At 38.6% G+C, this 21,572-nt stretch overlaps 1 protein-coding gene and 2 long non-coding RNA genes across 3 annotated transcripts in view; 2 read left to right on the top strand and 1 right to left on the bottom strand.

Annotated features, from left to right (window-relative positions):
* The window catches only part of LOC149096160 (uncharacterized), a 2,149-nt gene extending 1,954 nt beyond the window's left edge, over positions 1-195 (top strand). The window contains exon 2 of the long non-coding RNA XR_016204666.1: positions 85-195. This is a non-coding gene — a long non-coding RNA (uncharacterized LOC149096160). The remainder of the gene's footprint in view (positions 1-84) is intronic.
* A 3,374-nt stretch (positions 196-3,569) lies between these two features.
* On the bottom strand, positions 3,570-14,971 carry LOC149096159 (uncharacterized). The gene is made up of 2 exons (XR_016204669.1): positions 14,426-14,971; positions 3,570-4,012 (listed from the first exon to the last, which is right to left on the bottom strand). It is a non-coding gene; the product is annotated as an uncharacterized LOC149096159 (long non-coding RNA).
* On the top strand, positions 12,014-17,459 carry LOC149096158 (collagen triple helix repeat-containing protein 1-like). The gene is made up of 3 exons (XM_089281544.1): positions 12,014-12,168; positions 13,030-13,260; positions 15,651-17,459. The coding sequence occupies exons 1-3, from the start codon at positions 12,064-12,066 to the stop codon at positions 15,999-16,001; spliced, it is 687 nt and encodes a 228-aa protein (XP_089137670.1). The 5' UTR covers positions 12,014-12,063; the 3' UTR covers positions 16,002-17,459.
* The last annotated feature ends 4,113 nt before the right edge of the window (positions 17,460-21,572 follow it).

Raw genomic sequence — 21,572 nt, 5'->3', positions numbered from 1 at the left:
AACCAAAGAGGGAAGGGAGGTCACGTCAACATTTACTCCAATTTTCAACTGGTGAATATTAAGAGGAGTCTTATTTGATCGTAGGTTACCATCCTCCACTACCTTTGCAAGACCATCCAAGCAGGCCCGTTTTCTGACCATGTAAAGCTATCTATTTATTGTCAATGTACTGTCAATTAAACATTTAAAACCCAATCTTGTGTGTGTGTGTTTTTTTTTTGTTTGTTATTTGTGGAAAATGTATGCTTATCACTTGCATGATGCATTCTCTTGAAGCCAAAAATAAAGTCATCAATGCAAAAAGCAACAGGGAACCTGGGATAGATGGAGCTGGGGAGAAATCAGGCTTGGGGTTCATGTTTACAAGTACAACGTCTGTGACACTCTTCTCCACAATATTTCTTTGTAGGTCAGTTTAAACTTAATGTAAAATAATTGTCGAAGCTATCTTTATTTAAATACGATTTACTGTGATGAAAATTAAAAGCATAAAGTATAAAGAAAAGAATTGATTATCATTTCAAACTTAGAGGCAGTAAAGCTTTCACGGTGTCTCAAGACAGATACTATTAGAAAACAAGCGGTTTGGTTACAATAAGAGATCACCTTTGTCATAACCTTCCTTAGTATACTGAACTATTTGTTTTGGCGATAAGTCATTTTGGCTCAACAGGTTTCTCCTGGATAAGTTAACTCTTATTGCCAATGGCTTAGTATAAGAAGTGTCCCAGTTCATATTTTCTTTCCTCTTCAATTCAGTTGCTGCTTGGAACCAGATTCTCTATTTTTTAGTTCTTTCCATGTAACATCCTACACAGTTTTCTTTTAGTCTATACAGGTTTAAGTGAACTCACTGAGAAATTAACAAAAAAAATTAGAACCCAAAGCAACAGTTTAGGATGCCTTTCTTGTCAGAAGTTCAGAAGAAGCTGCGAGACAAGAAACAGCTTTGCATTGCATGCGGACGCCCGAGGAAACAGATCCTGCATTGATCTCATATTTGACGAACATTTTCACATGAAATGAAGCCCCTTTCTGTTAAGGTCTCGTCCATGTTATTCTGAATATCATCCGTTTCATCTAGGTCTCCCATACAATGATTTTGTATCATTTTACCATCTAAAATATCCACACGTCTTCTCGGAAGCTTGCGTCAGTTGGTTGGCCTCGCGGAAGAAAATGTTATCTTCGACGGTTTTGCGGATAATTTAGCGCAGAAAAATAATTCCTTGGTGCATTATTTACTTTCCAACCCAGCTTATGACTTGATAGCTTAAATTTCTTTGTAAGGGAGCATTTTCCATCTAATACTTTCTCGTATTTCGAGGTTTTCGATTATTGATCAGCAGGTCCTCCATGCTATCGTCTACAAAATAATGGATTTAAACCCACTGATCATTTTTATGCATATTTTAAATGATTCGTTTTCGTCACCATTCAAACGTTTTAAACCATATCAAGATCATATTTTCGTGTTTGTGTTGTTCATTGTTAGGTTTTCCAGATATCGCCCATGAAACGAGCACAAAGTTTCACTTTTAAATCACGTTTTCAATTGAGCGATCTCGAAATTTTGCGTGTTTTTGAGCCTTTTGACATCTAGTTTTTGAAAACCAAAGTAATTTTAGACACAATATTAACAGGTTATCTTATTCCTGTGCTCTGTTGATCGCTTTCTTTCAAATTCTTTGAGCAATCATCGGATGAAAAACTTTTCTGGTGTCATTATTTTAGCGGCCATCGAAACTTCACTGGCCGGCTCACGAGTGACGTCATAATGGCCAAGATCATCGGGCGCGCAATCGCACTGCTACGCAAGCGAAGTTGACCTCTCCCTCCTGACCCAGACCTACTCGGCCAAAGCTACTACATTAGCCGCTGTTCCGAAATGAGCCCGCATTTTCTTCCACCTCTCATTACAATCGCTACCTACTAGCCGGGTGCTCGCAAATTTTAGGAAATTACTGAACAAATTGAGAAAGGCTTTCAATTCGTGCAAATCATACTAACCAGAAAAAAATATATTTGTTTGATTACGGCGTAGAAACAAAGTCCGTTGATTGATCGATGGCCGATTGTATTTGAAAACTTAATAAACCATCCACGGCTTTTACCTGTAGAGTATATGAAACGCCTTTTAAACCATTTTATTAAAGGTTTGCGTAGTTAAAGAGCCATTGAGTCTAAAATAAACATATTTGTTGGATTACGCACGTAGAAGTGTTGTTGCACTCCCATAGCAACAGAATAATTGATTCTTTATGACTGCAACCATTTATTCCTTTCTAAATTGTACGAAAAAAACTTCCGGCGAACTAACTTTTGGTCGATCGGGGCGAATCGACTTTTTTCGGGGACGACACGACTTTGAGTCGGGGGGAAATGGTTCGGTTCGGTTCGGTTCCGATATGGCAATCAGTGTAAAATGGGGTTGACGGGCTTACACGAGTAATACGGTTCGTGACATTTGTACATTTACCGTTCTCTTCTCGGTCTCTCGACCTTTCTTTGTTTCAAACGTGTTTATAATGAGTACTTTATGTTGTGTTATTAGGGCCTAGCTGTTTGATTAGAACTGTTCGCAAGAAAACTACGTTGCTTCTATTCACGGATATCATATTTATCATTTATCTTGGCCCGATTTTTCTTCGGAGACTGCCGTAACTTTACTTCGAGAAAGAACACCTTGTTTTGCAGGTCGATAGCTGTCGACCTCCTGAGTAGGTTTAGCACGCTTCGCAGAAGGAGTATCACCAGTCGGCGATCTACATGCGATGCGCCCCAATTAACTGACTACCTGACCAAAGTTTGTCCCGTTCAGATTTGTGCTTAGTTGATGATACCTGGCTTCGGAAGTTTTAACGAGGAGAATTCACATAGTCCCTGGGCCAACGTATGCTTTCTTTTTCATGCCCCGAGCGTATGTCAATTTACAGAGATTTTATGGTGCCCCGAGTATGTCAATTTACAGAGATTTTATAGTGCCCCAAGTATGTCAATTTACAGAGATTTTATGGTGCCCTGAGTATGTCAATTTACAGAGATTTTATGGTGCCCCGAGTATGTCAATTTACAGAGATTTTGCCGAGATTTCATGGTGCCCCGAGTATGTCAATTTACAGAGATTTTGCAGAGATTTTATGGTGCCGCGAGTATGTCAATTTACAGAGATTTTATGGTGCCCCGTGTATGTCAATTTACAGAGATTTTACATGATTAGGCTAAACGCGTAAAATCTTTGTAAATGGTAAATTTAAACACATTCTTAGAAGATTTTGTTAGGTCTGTAAATTAGGAATTCTTTCCTCTTATTGTAGCTGGTACAATTTACAAACATTTTACAAACATTTTGAAATGAACAGAGCTAAAAACTAAACAAAATCTTTGTAAAATAAATTTACAGATATTTTATTTTTAAGCTGGATAAGTAACCAAGTCTGTAAATTCAGGATCTACAAACATTTTATAAAGTCTGTAAATGGGTCAAATTTTCCAGTGTCGAATGTACACTGTTCCTGACACTTGCTTGATAAAAAAAGCTTAATGTGATGCACAATATGTTCTGTCATTAGGTGACTGAAGCTGTTATTGTTTTCATGTTATGCATACACATGTAGTAGATGGTACCTTGACAGAGTACAGGGTTCGAGTTGCACATTGATATAAAGCCAGGAATGGCCATGCATTGAACAGTGCTTTGTTCCATCAGTGCTGAATAGTGCTTTGTTCCATCAGTATTTGTTTATATCAGATTTTGTTGACTTGGATCCTATGAATCTTCAACCATTGCCACTTGTATGAATTACCATAACTTGACTGTCTGTTGTGTGAATGGAGCCAGTACTTGTTGGCACTGACTAATGTTTGTGATGCAAGATATATTGAAAATGCAGCCTGACAACATTAAAGGAAGTAGGAATATATCACATGGCAGTACAAAGTTGTCCACAATTTATATCTTTGTCAAATCTTTATCTTGTTCATTTTCATATTGTATCCTTGTCAGTCAGTTCTGCAACAAGATAACAGACTACAAATTAATAAGTCATATAGTAAGTGACTCAAACACTGCTAAGAGCTAAAGTACACAGTTAACACCAAGGGCTTGTCTCAAAGCATAACATCATAAATACGTGTAGTTGCTCTTACTATTGGTTATGCAATAGTGAGGCCGGACAAGAAATACTTACCATGTATGCTGCATGGAATATTTGTGCCCCAAGGGGTCACAAGGACTCAAGAGAGAGTCCTGATTTGAAGACTTCCGGCTACATACATACAGTACATACATGTATAAACTTAACAGAGCATTCCTGAAAAGGGCTTTTAAGCATCAATATCAAAAGGTTAGTAATTATACAAAAATAAACAAATAATATAAGAAACTAGTAAAACATTTAGAAATATCATTTAAACTTATTTTAGATCACACATTAATTCATTGATGCATACGTACAGTGAACTACACCGAATTGATGGTTTTTATCAATATCACTGTTTAACAAAGTCTGTTCCCTTGGTTGAGCAACATCAGAAAACTAACAGGTTGTATAGAAGGCAGAAAGAAACATCTTGTTCAAATTAAAGCTTTATTTTTGATAAATAAACTTTTTACTCAATTTTTCTATAGCATGTGAACTATCGAAAGACCAAGTTGTGATCGCATTTTACACAGCTGCCAATCATAATTGTAATGGCCATGTTAAAGTGGAAGCAGACTAAATAGATTGAAATCCACCAAACGCAACTCATAAATGTGACGTTTTGAATAGTCCAGAATATCACACTTGTTTCCTGAGAAATCTGTGACATGATTGATCTTTAAAATGTAATTTGCATGCTGGATCGTAAACTGCCGTTCCATGTAATTCACATGTTACTGAAAGGTACAGTAATGGTTTCAAAGGCAGCAATGCCATGTTTAAGTGCAAATTTGGTGTTATCACAACATGTGCAGCCAAACTGTTGGTGTGTACTGTGACTGTTAGTGGAAATCATATGAAATGCAGATGTATTTGTTAATTATGGATTCAAGATCAGAATAGTATTAACACTTATGACAGAATTCTGAAGAACATTAAACATCAGTGGGTTGATGTTGCTGTGATCTAGCAAACTTCCCGCCGATACAAAAGTAGGGCTGTACACAATCTGTGTATATTAAAATGTGTCTATCACTGTATTTACATGTAGTATTTTTATTTTACCGTAGTTCAGGTAGTTCGTGTTAAAATCACCAAGAATCGTAACAATACAATTGCAAGTAAGAATGTATCTTAGGTTGTCAACATATTGTTGTACAGTATGTCTCTGTGCAAGTGATAAAATTTGTTTTCTGTGTGATTTAAACCTGTAGTTGCTAAATACATTTAGATTGTTGCTACATAACTGTCACAGTGACTGTGGAAATAAAAAAGTCATAGTTAAATGACTCATGATGCATTACTATTGTACACTGGCACAGTTAAGTGGCACTGAAGATAATATATTCAGTCAGCCTTAAGGGAAATAAAGGTAGGTTTATGATCACTGTAGTAGGACTCTAGGGTACCTGCACATTGCACAAGTTGTGGTACATTGGTATAAATGTGATCTATTTGTGTTCGATAGTCAGTAGTATACTGGTTAATCAACTGTATGTATCCTCTGTCTGTTATCAGATATTTGTTGAGAGCCCTTTTTTCTGTAGTATCCTGCATTAGATTAACTTTGAAATCCCCAAGCAGGACAGCAGCAACTGTAGGTTCTGTCAATACTGAGTTATGCAGATGAGTAAGGGCATCAATTAACTCTGAAATTGGAACATTAGTTTTTGAGCGGTAGATACCGACAACATGAATATTTGGATTTGGATGGCTTAGAACCATAACAGTAATTTCTACATTATTAAAGTTGAACCTGTCTGGAATTTCAACACAATTCAAATCATTCTTAATGTATATAGCAGTTCCATAGCAAGTTCTTAAGTGAGACTGATTGAAATCATTTCTGTAAAGTGTAAATCCACCAAGGCTATATGCATCATCCCTATCAGACAAGATAAGCTTTGTTTCAACAAAAATGTTCACATCAGCTTTCTGAATGTTGTAATCACTTCGCACATCATCTATGTGTAGGTGGAGAGATCTAACATTCTGAAACAAAATTACCTTTGTTTGGGCTTTTCACTACCAGATAACTATATACCACCAAGATATTTCCCCATCGATTTATGGCCCAAGTGCGAAGCGCTCGGCCCATAAATCGAAGGGGAAAAACTAGGATCCGTAACTTACAGTAAGGACCGAGAAAACGAGGTTAGTAGAGTATTTATTTTATCTCTACTGTGTGTCTGACGAGTTCGGGGACGATTTGTATTCACGCGGAAGGGCTTCAAATTTCTCACGCACCTCGAAAGCAAAACGAGTCAATTTGAAATCGTTAAGTGACTCTTAAGTCGTTAGCAGCTTTTTCTACACAATTTCAGAAGTAAGAGAAAGTTTGCTTAAAAAAGTTGAGAACACCTGACGATAAATCACGAAACATTTTGGCAACAAAATCAGCTTAAAATTTTAGCGGGCCGTACAATAGATTACGGCCCGCTAAATTGACCAATTACAGCGCGCTTTCTAACTGATAGATATAATAAATAAGAGTAAGTAACGTGGGCAGACGCAGTAAGGGGCTGTGAAGTTCAGGAAATTATCCTAACAAAAGACATTAATTATGTTGATCAGCATTAATTATATTTGACTGTGTCTCCGTATGTTGTTCCTGCTCCTGCTTATGCGGAAGTTTAAACCAGCCTTTATACAAACGGACAGACAGGACTTAGCCACGAGATGGTCAAAAACAACAACTTGTTTTTTAACTTAGACCCCATGACGAGCTTTGAGCGGCGAAATGTTGTTTGTTATAGGATTAATGTTAAACCTGCTTATACGGCTTTACAGTTTTAATTTTAACCTTAAGTTATTCATGTTTTTCTTTTTTGGCTACAGCTTTCCTGCGTTTTTTTTCACATTTTCTTTTCTGTTTTAGGATTGCTTTTTTAATAAGCTGTACGACAATACGGCCCTCAAAGTCTCCTACCAGGGAAACATTCACGTATATTCTGATGCTGCTTGCAACAGATGGTATTTTAAGTTTAACGGCAATGAATGTAGTGGTCCCTTGCCGATTGAATCGTTGCTTTACACTGACTGGAGAGGAGGGATTCCAAACATCCACAGTCATAATTCATTTGAAGGTTACTGCGAGAACCTTCCAGGCGGCACGGTTAGCGTTGAACTCTGGGTAGGCAAGTGCTCTGGTTTAACACGGGATGACGCTTACACAGGATGGAATGAAGTGTCCCGGATACTGGTGGAAGAAGTACCGCCATCCCAGTAGCCAGAATTTAAAAAAAGCGAGTTTAACTGGTACACTCGACGTCAAAATTGATGGCAAATTTAACTTTATATCTGAGTTACTTTTTATTGTTTGATTCAGTACCGTAGTTCTTAGACACATGAAGCCATACGTTACTTAGCAGGCAAATGAGTCTACGATTAAAGTGATTTTGAACTTTGAACTGTTTCTTTAAAATCGTAACTAAACTTGTTGTGGCGTACTGGCGAATTGCCATCAGATGGAATGATATTAAAATATTGTGAATAAGCAGCAGTCTTCCGATGCAATAAAATAGAACAAACTAAAATAATGCGAAGAAGTTGGAAACTCGTCAACAAAACGTGAGGTCATTTATTGTCCTTCGATGTCTTCGAATGGGAAAGATGTGGTATGATCCTCAGGGTATCCCTTGCAGTATGTATGTGTAAAGATAAGGTAGGATTTTACTAGGAGGATGGGAATTCTGTAAGCTAGTTTATATTATAACTATGATTAGTTCCCTTAGCAGTCAGAATTTTGCAATAGGGGCCGCTGGATGGATCGCTTACAAATTAGTCTCGACGAATTGCCTTTTCAATCCATTGCTCAAAGTAAACAGTCTGGTTTCTTTTTCTTTTTTTGTCACGTAGAAACTTTTAACTTCATGTTTTAAGGGCAATTTATTTAAAAGTTCAAAAAAGCGACGCGAGAAACGCAAATAAATGCTTAGCTTTCGCGCATTTACCGAGAATGGATCGCCAAAACGCATCAGTTTATCAGCAGATTAAAAAAGCATTATCATAAACACCTTATTGAGTTTGCTTGCTTGTATGGGAGAATATTGGTCTCTCTCTGTGTTTTATTCATTTATTTATTTATATTTTTTGTTGTTGCATGTTTATATACCTCGCATGCATCTCGGGCCATAAACCTGCAAAAAAGAGAAATAGCTTTTAATATCCTTCCCGAAAGGAAAAATGAACTAAAACTAAATTGGCCCAGTGAGGGTGGCAGGTTTAAAGAGGGAGAAAGTACATGCGATGAACATGGACCTAAGACAACGAACTAACTGGAAACAGTGCGTATTGCGAGGATCAACGAGTACAGACAACGGGAAAGTAAAGTTGGGTTACAATTGCGTTTTGTGGAGGCGCGGTGGCCTCGTGGTTATTGAGTTCGTCTCCCCGACCGGGGACATTGTGTTGTGTACTTGGGCAAGAAACTTAACTCTCTCAGTGCTTCTCTCCACCCAGGTATATAAATGGGTACCGGCGAATTTAATGCTGGGGTAACCCTGCGATGGACTAGAAGTCCATTCAGGGGGGAGTAAAAATACATCTAGTCGCTTCATGCTACGGACTCTGGCCTGTTACTAGTAGGCCACTTGGCACCTATAGAGACTTTACCCTTTAACGTTACAATTGCGTTTCACAGACTTCCTTTTTCCTTTTATTTACCACTCGCATGCCATGTCACCTTTGTTCCGTAAGCAGCACATGAGGGTATACTGTTCATTGTAACAAAGGAGCCAAAGGCGTTGGTACTCATTTTAGCATAGCCCACTACCCAACTGTTAGCTTGGTTAACGCACAATCATCAGAGTACCGGCACCCCAGTAACGCGGCTTGAATCAAACAAGTGAATCTACATGGCCTAGATCACCCAATTTTATTGCCAATAAAACAGTTAAAGCTTTTTCCTTCTCGGGTCCTACAATCAATTGAAATATCACAATAGTGACTTAGACTTGTAGCAGAACTGAAAATAAAAATTCGGAAAAGCCATAAAATAGACATGGATAGGCAAAATTGCAGAAGACTAAAGGGATTGCTTTAGGGTATGCTAAGGGTTTTATTTGCAATGCTTCGAAATATGCCGTGAAATGAATAAATAAATAAAATAAAATAAATAAAATAAATACACATTTATATAGCGCCATTTTCCACTAATTGTCCATGGCGCTTTACAATACTTTAAAATTAAAATCCTAATTCTTTAAAAACCTAAAATCCTAAATCCTAAAAGTTAAAATCCTAAGAATTAAATACGCTATATGATACAATTAGGCTACAAATAAAAAGTAAAAACTACAAATCAAATGCACGCTTAAAAAGATAAGTCTTAAGATTAGCCTTAAAAACTGCCTCTGATGATGAAAGTCTGATCTGGAGGGGTAGTTTATTCCAGAGCCACAAGTCTCAAACGGTTTGTTTCCTGTTTTTAGAATTCCCTTATCATAAATTCATCCAAGGACAAGTTAAGAGCTAATTGTAAATAGGCGCGCTTTAATTTTGACACGACGTTGACTCCGACATTAAATGATGCCATGAGAAATCCTAGTAGCCACTTTCAAAATTGAAACGAGTAGCGAAAAACTGACATATACATGCTTATCCTTGTTACTAAATTAAATTCACTCGGAAAAAAGTTATTACCTATTTGATAAATTTGCAATGACTGTTTCTCGCAAATAATGCATGGTTATTGAATAGACAAACTTTGAGGAATTTTTTTTCCAGTTCCCTGTGAGTGTTTGGACCTAACAAAAAAAAAAAAAAATGCGAAAATAAAAGCCGCCAGAATTGTCAACACTTTCTATACTTTTGAACCAAAATCATGCGCCTTTAAAAACAGGAAAGGCCCTCTTGTTTGAGGGCTTCTTTCCCTCTTTGTTTCTCGTTTTCTTCAGCGACAATTCTAATTGAATAGGCTGCCAAATAAAAGATTTACCGAGCAGAGCAATAACTTCGGCTTATGGTGAAAACTTTCTGCGAAATCCTCCATAACAAAAAATCATGAATGCCACCTGCGCTCAGAATTTGACTACTGTTTTAAATTCCCTCAGTTTATTAATATCTGTTAAGGTCTGTACGTACTGTAATCGAAATCAACTTTCTTTTAATGAAAATCTCGCCAATCAAATCATGTGTCTCGGGCTAGAGCCACCTTCTCCTCGTGCCAAGGCTCCGCCGGCTGAGAGGGACAAGCGGCCCTGGGAACGAGAATACGTACTAGTACTGTATCAATCCTTTGTTTTTTCGCGCGCGGACTACAAAAGAATTCTCGTTCTTAAAAGCTCTCTTTAAGGGTAGTTAAAGAACTGTACCGATGACTTAAATTGGATCCAATGTTGCTTGCTGTCTTGGGTTTAGCTGTAAAGTGAAACTGAAGATTAAAATTAAAACGCGCTTCACCGAAGCTCTGATGCGACGCCGAGTCTACCGCTGAAAGCGCTGATGGTTGTCCAGCTTAACATAAAACAAAATGAGGTTATGGTGAGTATAACTCGTATAGATATTTTCCGCGCGATCTAGTAACTTCATTCATTGCTAAAGCCTTTATTAATTAGTAGGGTTTTTTTTTTTTTCGGTTTCTTTTTTGTTCACTTTCTGATCAGTGGTGTGTCTTGCCACTTACACGTTTCTGTCAAGGTTTAGGCTAACTCAGATAAAACGCATTACCTCAGGTGTTAAAAACTAGAGTCATTTTCAAATGACTTTAGCAACCGGTTGTCAGTATTCTAAAGCGGCTAAACTTTTTAAAATTTACACCAACTAGTTAGCTTATATATAGTTACGCTTTAAGTCTAACAAGTATCAATTGCATTGCTCCCTAAGTCCCGGTATGTTTTTGTTGCTGTTGTTGTTGATAAGTATAGTTTAAAATAAATAAATAAATAAAAACAACAACTCACGAATAGCTCACGAACGGTTGCTGCATTAAGGATGACATATTCACATCGAAACACAAATGACGCCCTACTTGTGTACTGTTCTTTATCTCGACGATGTTCCTGAAGTTTCATCACTGCGCTTTCGCGTTTCTTTAGAAATTACATCTGGCACGATAATGTTACCGCGGATGCGGTTTTTCATAATAAAGATGTAGCTATTGATTGGCCGGCTAGCTAGTGGCAATGTTACTGTGCTTAATCTCTCAGGTAAAATAACATGTTTTGATTGGCTGACAGTATTAAATAAAAGTATGAGCTTTTATCTCCATATTTCCTCAGCCCCTCACATTACTTTTGACTTTGTTTGTAGATAGCTCCACATTTTCACTGGCACATAGCCACTCATTACCCAGATCGATGTGATTAAGTTATGGAAATATAATTTTGCCAGGCAATGAGCGGTACGATTAAGAGGAGAAAATCGTCGCCGAAGGGGAGGCGGGTGGATAAAAAACAACGTGACGCTGGCCTTAAGCGTAACGGGGAAAAGCGGCCGAAATAACCTGAAACACGCTGTTTAAATAGGCCATTGAATACCCAGGGGAACTAGACTAAATGGTACCAATACGTGAGAACGCTAGAAGCCTAATAACATTAAAGCGAGGCAAGTTTCGTGCCTATCGTGTCAGTGAAAATAACGTTTAAATGCATTTGCGGAATAGGCGGACGCGTATGTAAGGACAAGCCTGTTCCAAAGCTACTGAATGTCATGGGATTAGCTGTAAAATGAAAACCAAGATTAGAATTGAAACGTGCTTCAGCTAAGCTCAGTTATGCCGTGTTGATTGAGCGCACTGCACGTGGACTGAAGGCAGCCAATCGTTTCGTTTCAGATTGGAATTAAGTTCCCGTTTTGCGGAATCGAGCTGAAGGGAAGCAAAAAAACATGATAAAGGACTTTCCATCGCCTCTTCCATGTGTCATTTTCTCAACGTTTTGAAGGCAAGATCGTTCATAAGAAACACAAGCAACTAAACATAATGGATGTCTTCCCTTCATTGTTTATTGCTGTATTCTTGTTGTCCTCGTCGACAAGAACTTACGCGAAGGAACTGAAGTCAAATGCTTCGACTTCTACATGCAGGGTAGGTTGTTTCTTAAGGAGCGCGAGCAAAGTAGGAATAACGTACATAAAATAATAATAATAATAATAATAATAATAATAATAATAATAATAATCGATATTTAAACAGGGTGACCCCTTCAGTCGCAGGACTGGTATCAACGGGGGCCCTATATAACGTAAAATAAAAAGAGCATGTATAAATAATATATATCTATAAAAAACTAACTACTTTAAAAGATACGCTGAAATGTTTAAAAAATTAAAAAGCTTAAAAGGTAATAGCGTTCTCATAAAAAGAAGAAATTTATTCATAAGTCAGTACTTAAGAAATAGAAAACATGTACCGTGTTACTATCGAGTTATAGAAACACGAGTGGAAGTTTGGGAGAACGAGAAATGCTGTGGGAACACGAGCCGCAGCGAGTGTTTCCACAACTTTTTCGAGTTCTCCCAAACCTTCACGAGTATTTTTGTAATTCGATAGAAACACGGAGAACATGTTTTCTATTTCTTTTAGAAAACACTGCGACGAAAAAAAGGAAAATAACTTTTTCACTTTGATTATCAAAAGGTAAATTCTCTTTGCTCGCGCCATCATTACGTCAACAGCACGTGCTAGTTCTGTGTTTCTAACGAGTTATAGAAACACGATTTTTAACCAATCAGCGCGCGTAGTTTCTTAGGGCTGTTTTCTGAAGAGGTTTATCAGTAGAGCATCAGGTACTGACTTGCCACAAGTCAACCTCATGAAATTCAGAGTAGAATAGACAAGCGAGCTGAGTGATCTGCGAGGTTAAGCGTCAGGGGAAAATCAATTCCTTTAGCAACCGATAAGATTAAAATTTACGTCTTATTGATCACATCTTTTTGATTTCAACAGCCGTATCCTCCTTCTGGAATACCAGGAATGCCGGGAATGCCCGGAACAAACGGCGCCCCAGGAATACCGGGAACTCCGGGTGCTCCGGGTAGAGATGGCTTCAAGGGAGAAAAAGGCATCGGAAAAAAAGGAGAGAAAGGAGATGCAGCAAACATGGACCCAAGACAGAGAGCTAATTGGAAACAATGCGCATGGCGAGAAGAATCATTTACTGACAACGGTAAAATAAAGGTAAGTCATCGTATTAGGACCTATCAAACTCTTTGCTTTTAAATATTTAAACCATTGTCAGATTTTAATTTCGAGCTAGAACTAATAATACACAAACAGATGGAAACGCTCCCGAGATGATTGATTGATGGACGGACGGACGAACGGATGGATGAATAGACTGATTGATTGATTGATTGATTGATTGATTGATTGATTGATTGATTGATTGATTGATTGATGGGATTGTTCCTTACCTATTTAGCCTACAAGTAGTTCCTTTTTTGCTTAGTCCGTCGTGCGTGACGCGCAAGAAAACCGCGAGAAAAACATGGCTGAGCGAATACCTGGGGGAGAGAAGCACGAAAGGAGAGACTACCGTTTAAGCCAGAGTTTGACCTTTGTCGGTCGAGTGATTTTTCGATGTGAATTTAACTAAGCCTACTAACCGTATCCAATAAAATTTCTCATCTTCACGTCATTATCGCTTGATCCCGAAGGTTGTGTTGAAAAAAAAAATCGCTCTACGCGTTAAGTAGCGAGGCAAAAACATGCCGTGAGAAGTCCTTCTTTGTTTATTGAAACTGTCAAAGAAGTTGTGAAAAGAAGAAGGCCAGATCTAGAGGGCCATCTTGCAATTCAACGATTTTTCAGTGCTGCTCCTGTAGGTGTAGCCTTAAATATTTAATATTACAGAGATTTCAAACAAAGAATCTCAATCCGGAATTCACATCATGTGTTTGAGATATTTAAACGAGCAGGATTGTTTGTTTCGGTTTGGTCACAGAGCTTGGTTTTCCTTCCGACCGAACAAAAAAAAAAAAAAAAAAAAATATATGTCTGAATCAAAACCGATTGCGTGCCAGATGTTTCACCAAAATTCGGATCGCGTTGAATTCATGAAGTATAAAATTATATCTGATGGGAGTGGATTTCTTGCACCGTAAAATCATGCAACTTTGATGACCTTTCAAGCGAATGTTCGATTTGCCATATTGGTCTTCAATTATGGACATTATGGAATTCTGAAAAACTTAGCAGGACATTTACCGAAGAATGAAGGAACTTTACCTCTAGGAGAGTCAAACAAAACGTCAACGGTTCCACAGTCCATAACATAGCTTATTTATCTAAAAAAAGAGGTAAGTAAGTATATTACAAAACAAGATAAGGTTTATAGACTTACCTGTTCATTAGGCTCGATTACCAGTCGCTGTTCGGGAAAGGAGCCGGAGCCGTAAAGCGCACTCGAGAGAGCAGCGGAAATCGAACCTACATGCACGTAAACGCACTACTGACATTGTTCAAACTCATAGCAAGCAACTCAACACCCGATCTTATTTATCATGTTTCTATCGTGTGCGATGATTCATCGACGACAACTATCAATGCTGAAATTGCTCTGACAGATGTCGCTCGGGCGAGACACAACGAAAAATGAAGCGATACTTTCTTTCAGTAATGGCTGGACAATCTCGATTATCAGGTTCGAGAGAGCAGCGGGAATCGATCCTATCACGCATTCTGCATCGTTTTCTTTCAATCTTTGAAATGGACGACAGAAAGGTCAAGCTTAGCCAGTTCACTGACTTGTTCTTCGATGAGGCTGTTGAGCGGCGAAATCACTAACGCACTCGTTCGAGGTAGACGCTTTGCCAAACAAAACACTTGATGAATAATACCCTGGATACCAGAGGTTTTTTCTCGCGCGCGTCAGACGGAAATACTTTGCTTCGCTTCGTTGACTGACACCGGAAACCAGGCAAGTAAAACCTCTGGTAACCAGGGTATTGATGAATTAAACTCTTTCCAAAGCCTGTTGGCATAATTGCAACAATATCACGGCCTGCGAGACGCGATTCCAACGCTTCGATCTGCTCCGGTTTCAAAGATTCCTATTTTCGTATATCGAGATAAACATGGACGTACTAATACAAAAGTAAATTTAAATAAGCGCGCGCTATATAGTGACCACCGCGTGAACATGAAAAATTATAACTGTGCTAAAACATCGGTTAACGGCCTCGCCTTACTCTCGTGGTTTGGTTTCGACTAAAGAAGAAATCACCTTCATTGAGACTATCAGGTTTCAAATACCGGAGCCTGCAGGCCCATTGGCCCTCTGTATCTTGTAATGTTTTTTAGCTAGTTTTACCGTTTAGAGAATCGAATTGTATGCTTTTCAAAATCTCGGCCTCAGGTTTATTCTTGAAATATTCTTCATTTTTCGCAACTAAGTTCAGCCTCGATTTTCTTATAAAATATAACTTATATAAAAGAAAGAGGGAAGTCTACTACAGTATGTGGTATTACAAATGTTGTCTAAACCTCCCTAATTTATGTATGCAATTATTCCTTTGTAAGGTGTATCAATATTCAAACAATTCAGTCTTTTTTTTTTAATATTCCAGGAATGCTATTTCAACAAGCTGCACGACAATACCGCTCTTAGAGTCTCCTACCAAGGAAACGCCCATGTCTATTCAAATGACAAATGCAACAGATGGTATTTTAAGTTTAACAGCAGCGAATGTAGTGGTCCTTTGCCGATCGATTCAGTCGTTTACAATAACTGGCCTGGAGGGGTTGCAAATAATTACCGTAATCATTTTTTCGAAGGCTATTGTGAAAACCTAGCACGGGGCACGGTCAGCGTTGAACTCTGGATAGGCAAGTGCCCTGGTCCATTACTGGGTAACGCTAACACAGGATGGAATTCAGTGTCCCGGATTATGATTGAAGAAGTTCCGCCTTCGCAGTAGTGCTGTTAATATTCATCACTGGAAGAACAAAAATTAATTGATTGAGCAGTAAATGCAGCCAACGTAAAAACTTAAAAGAAATACAGCTAATTTGAAATAGCGAGAATTCCTTATATACATATCCATGTAAGTTTATATTAGTTTGTTTTCTCGTACCGGCCGACAGCCTCGCTAGAAGTGCAACATACAATATAGTGTCACAAGATGATTTCCAATTCATTACATGAAAAGTAAGAAATTATTTCAAATACAATTTAAGGGCAATTAGTGCCATAAAAACTGCTATTATCGCCAAATTTCAAATCGCTTCCATAAATATATATAAAAAAAAAACATCGCTAGCTGAATATATATCTTAAGTGATACTTAGAATAAAAAGAATATTTCTGTTTCTACTCGACTGAGGCATAGGCAACGTCTATTTGCGCAAATTTAAGCATTTTACCTGTTTCTACTTACCTTAGATGACTTTTGGGTTTTAGGGAAAATTCTTTATAAAGTTCAGTGATTTTCTATGTGATCTGCATTCACTGATAATGGAACTTTATTTTGCTCCGTGGGACATCGAGGCTCCACTTTGACATTTATAGTTATGAATATGCGGCTTTTAGTTACTTGTTCCAAACAACATAAAATGCATTATTTGAAGAATTCAGGAAAACAAAGTTCTGATGTATCCTCTAGATATATCAATCCATTTTTAGTTCAGGATTTTTATGTCAACTTGCGCGTTGCCTCTTGTTAACAGTCTCGTAGAACAGCTCAGTAAGAATTGAGCCGTGATCTAACTATGTGTTAATTCGATGAAACTTCTCAGCAGAAAGAGTTTTTAGTAACATCTAGTGTTATTACATACCAGTGAAAAATGTATTGTATAATTTTAAGTAAGCTTAGCCTTAGAGTAAAACTTAAATTAGGACTGAACATAAATTACGTGATGAACATACGGTAATGATCTTTTAAGCCATTAGTAGTTAGGAAAAGTGTAAGTAATTAAGCATTCGAAGACATGTGTAATCAGTAATTGTAAGATTAGAATTTAGAACAAAGTTTATCTGGTAAGTGAAATTTAGAAGGAAAATTGAACGTGAAACCAGTAGAGACGACCCTCCAGAGAAGCGTTAAAACAAGAGAAGAAAGAAAAGGCAGGAGTTAAAAGTAAGATCATTTAAGCAGAAGGTTTATCCAGTAAGTGAAATTTAGAAGGAAAATTGAACGTGAAACCAGTAGAGACGACCCTCCAGAGAAGCGTTAAAACAAGAGAAGAAAGAAAAGGCAGGAGTTAAAAGTAAGATCATTTAAGCAGAAGGTTTATCCAGTAAGTGAAATTTAGACGGAAAATTGAACGTGAAACCAGTAGAGACAACCCTCCAGAGAAGCGTTAAAACAAGAGAAGAAAGAAAAGGCAGGAATTAAAAGTAAGATCACTTAAATAAAGTCGTATTGTTCAATTGTTGGCAGTTGTCGACCGTGGAGTAAACTCGTTATCCAAAGGGCGCGCTAAGCTCACACGGCCTCCTTCCACAATAGTGAAAAATACACTCATTTCAAAACTTGAATTTTGATCTGCGAAGATGTTAGATTGTTTTTCTATTTTTTTAAGAAATATGTCTTGTATGGTTGTCAAAGTTATATTCTACAGATTCATATGTAACTAGAAGTTTAAGCTTTTTTTAAAAAAAAAGAAAAAAGTGAAATAACATGCTGAAGCTACGGAAGTTAAACAATTAACCACGCCCTTATTTTGCGCAAAATTTTACTTGTTAGCGTTGAACTCTAGGTAGGCAACTTCTCTGGGTACCCCCTAAGCGGAGTGACGCTATCCCGCTTACTCTCTGTGACGTAGGATGGGGTCCAGTGTCCCGGATTATGATTGAAGCAGTATCGCCATCCTGCCGTCAACCTGGAACCGTCAAACCGTCTTTCGGAGATCTTGACTGGCCCTCAACCTGGAAGTTTTTGTCCTTCTTGCCCTTGGACAGGCAAGTCATCGATCTCAATTGGAAAGTGGCACATGGAGTCTTGCTTTGTATTCCGCCGAACGGCTATCTTCTTTCGGCTACGACATTTCTACTACTTGTTTTTGCGGATATCACATGCAGTCCTCCGAGTACCTTTCCTTCAGAGGCTTGTCCACTAAAGTAACATCGACTTCGTGTAATCTTTGCTCTTCCGCCCTTCTCCCTTGGCTCCCCCTGGTAACTGTACGGCACATGCTCTTTGGTTTTAGTGGCGACGAAATTCTTTGTGTCCTACGGGTTTTCTGTTACTTATTGAATCGTCACATTGTAAGTTCTTGGTTTGGTGTCAGCGTAATGACCATCCCCTCCGCTCAGTATCGCCAAGTGCTCTTAGGCTCATGGCCTTCCTCAAATCCCGGACCAACCTACCTGTCTCTCTTTTTCAAACGTTTCCTTCCTCATTGTCGTCGTCGCTAATTCCAGCGCCAAATTGGTGCCAATGGTGTCTCTGGTGGTTCGTTTAAATTGAATTTTTGAGTATCTTTTCTTGTTTTCTTACGTTCTGCTTTAATCGGACTTTCCTCGGTCTCAGTTGGTGTCACCGACCAAGATCACAACTGGTACATATACCGGTCTTGTTTTGAATGTCTGTAGTCCTGGTCGCCTTTATTGGTTGTACTGGGCTAGCCTTTGGTCGCTAGTCCTGATCGCCTTTATTGAATGTTCTGGGCTAGGCCGCTACCTGCATTGGAAATTTTTACCATTTTTTTAATTGGCTTTTCTTGGTCTCGGCTGGTCTCACCGAGCCAAGGTCAAAGTTAGGTTTTGTTTCCTGGTATCTAGTCCTGGTCGCCTTTATTGGATATACTGGGCTAGCGTGTTAATTGGGGCTTGTAATCCTTTGCTGTTTTTAAGTGGTGGTTCATGTTTATCTTCTTTCACGCGTCTTGTCTTTGACTTCTTACGGTGACGTGGGGTTCGACTCCCCGGCGAGGTTGGCGGGCCAGCCTCGTTAAGAGGGTACCCCTCACCCTGGCGGTACCTTTTTATTGTTTCTTTCATGTTCGTCTCTAGGGCTGCTGAACATTGCACCTCGTCCATCGAACGGCCTCAAATACAAAAACACATTATGCAGAAGCCCATGGTATATGTTACTAAACTAGTGTAAGATCTGTATTGAAGAAGTATTGGTCAAGTTCTTTCATTTTGCAGGTTTATGGACCGAGCAGCAGGCAACAACAATAACAACAACAACAACAACAACAACAACAACAGAATGAGACCACTATTTCCAATACGGACCGATCAAGCTAGTTTACTAAGTTTTCTTGATCAGTATTATTTTTCTCTCCGAACCAGGGAACTCATATACCGTAAATCCTCGAATTAGCGTCCCCCCCCCCCCCCCCCCTCGAATAATAGTCCTGCTGTTAAGAGCCAAAAATAACCAGAATTGTTCATTTTGTGATAAAAGCATGAAACTTTCCAGGATGACTAACCTCTATAAGGTAAACATTTTCTGATATGGAGCCATCCCAAATTTCTACCCAGAAGCACGCTACGCGCATGTCAAAAAATGGCATATTAGGCCCCTTCATGGGAGCGAGGCTGAGTTAAAATGCTTATTTCTAGGCCTTTTCCGGAGTACTTTGCCTAGATTTCTTGCTTTTTAACATAACAGCAACTTATAAAGTATCTGGGAGTCGAAAAATTTGTCACGTGATTAGTCACGTGACCATCATTTTCAATAAACAATCAAATAATACCGAATATTGTATTAATACGATTAATATATATTTTTTCCCCTCTTCTTTCTCGTTTTTCTTCGCAAACAAAAAGAAGTAATTATTTTGAACATTACAATATGGAGTAATAAGATATTCAAACTTAGAAACCTGTGTTTCGGCATGCACAATGTCATATTGGGGCTTTGCATCAAATCGAGGCCGAGACAAAGGATGGATCTATGTTGGCTATTGAGGTGATTTGCTTAAGTCTGGCTTAACGGGATATAACTAATTTCGGTGCGGAATTCAAGAGAAAACTCTTGATTGGTTTAAATCGTATTTGACCAAGCGCACACAATGGTGCTCCGTTAATGGCTGTCTCTCTGACTTCACCACTCTTAAATGTGGTGTGCGACAGGAAACGATCCTTGGTCCTCTTTTATTTCTAATCTATATTAACGATTTGCCTAACTGTCTATCATTTAGCATACCTAGAATGTATGCTGATGACACCCACATTAATTACGCTGGTTCTGATTTGCATCCGATTCAGTCTAGTCTATCTGACGACCTTGAAAAACTAAGCGAATGGCTTGTGTCTAATGCACTCGAACTCTCCAATAATAATGTTCCGATTGAACAAGTTTCCTCTGCGAAATCACTTGGAGTAAATGCCAATGAAAATCTGACGTGGCATTCCCACATCAACTGTGTAAAAAGATCGCTTCTACAATTGGAGCCATAAATTTAGTTAAGATAATTCCCTTGAAATTGTTCTACTATCAAACTTTTTTTGCAACTTGGCATAATTAACATTCATGATATGAACATTAAAAAAATGCAATAAAAAATGGGGTCACCGTGCTTGTTAACGCGTCAGCACGCTCTTAGAATGGTGTGTTTTTACTGGTTACGCGTTAAAAATTCGAATCACCTTTATACAGAATTGAATTAGGTAGCTGCCGGTTTCGCCCCATGGTGAGTTCGCCCCCACCGAGTTCGCCCCTACATCGACTCAACTTGATCGAGTTCGCCCCCAACCAGATCGAGTCGCATATAGAGATTATTCCTCGTTCTTTTACCCACTGCCTTATTAGATTACTGGTGGCGAGGAAACTCGCTTGGTGGCGAGGTGACTTCGCTTGGTGCGAGTTGACTTCGGTCGGTGGCGACCGGGAGTTCGTTGGTGGCGAGACTTCCTGATGGCGAGATGACATAAACATACATAGACTGAAATGATTCTTCGAAAACTTTTAATAACTCAATGACAACTACGTAAACACGCACACAAAATTTTGGGGCGAACTCGAAATAGAAATTTTATAGTGGGGGCGAACTCGCTATGGGGCGAAACCGGTATCATTCCAGAATTAAGTCTTGGTTGCTTGAAAGACACAAAATTTTATGTTGAAAGTAAAGCTTCTTTCATTCACATAAGCAGTATTGCTTTATTTAAGCCGTTTTTGATTGCCTGGTTGTGGGAATATTGCACTTTTTCGGACGGTTCCGTGGTTAGCTTGAAGTCCTCGCCTTGGCCAAAATACACTCAGTATGGAACTACTTTATAAAAAAAGTCATGTTCTACTATCAAACTTTTTTTTTTCCTTAAATATCTTCTGTATTAGACTGTTCTTAGCAAATGTCCGAAAAAAAAATCGGGGGTCACCGTGCTCGTTTAAGAGAAAAGGAGCATTTATTTCGCTATCGAGCTTAGTTTGAGGGAAATCTCTTACGTTTTGCATGCGCACGGGCTCATGACTTAGGGATGCGCAATGCAATACTAAGGAATCACCTTAAGTCATTTGTGCCTCAATCTACCCTACTCTGCATATGCAACATCACTACCTCAACCTCACTTTGATTACTGCAGCCTAGTCTGGGGT

The sequence above is a fragment of the Orbicella faveolata genome, unplaced genomic scaffold (genome assembly GCF_042242905.1).
Source record: "Orbicella faveolata isolate gen_17 unplaced genomic scaffold, um_ofav_v1 contig_48, whole genome shotgun sequence".
In the NCBI taxonomy this organism is placed as follows: Eukaryota; Metazoa; Cnidaria; class Anthozoa; order Scleractinia; family Merulinidae; genus Orbicella; species Orbicella faveolata.
This window is presented reverse-complemented; position numbering and strand designations above follow the sequence as displayed.

Coding starts and splice junctions, on each gene's coding strand:
- LOC149096158 (XM_089281544.1), top strand. CDS start 12,064: ATGGATGTCTTCCCTTCATTGTTTATTGCTGTATTCTTGTTGTCCTCG. Junction 12,169..13,029: donor CTTCGACTTCTACATGCAGG/GTAGGTTGTTTC, acceptor TGATTTCAACAG/CCGTATCCTCCTTCTGGAAT. Junction 13,261..15,650: donor CTGACAACGGTAAAATAAAG/GTAAGTCATCGT, acceptor TTAATATTCCAG/GAATGCTATTTCAACAAGCT.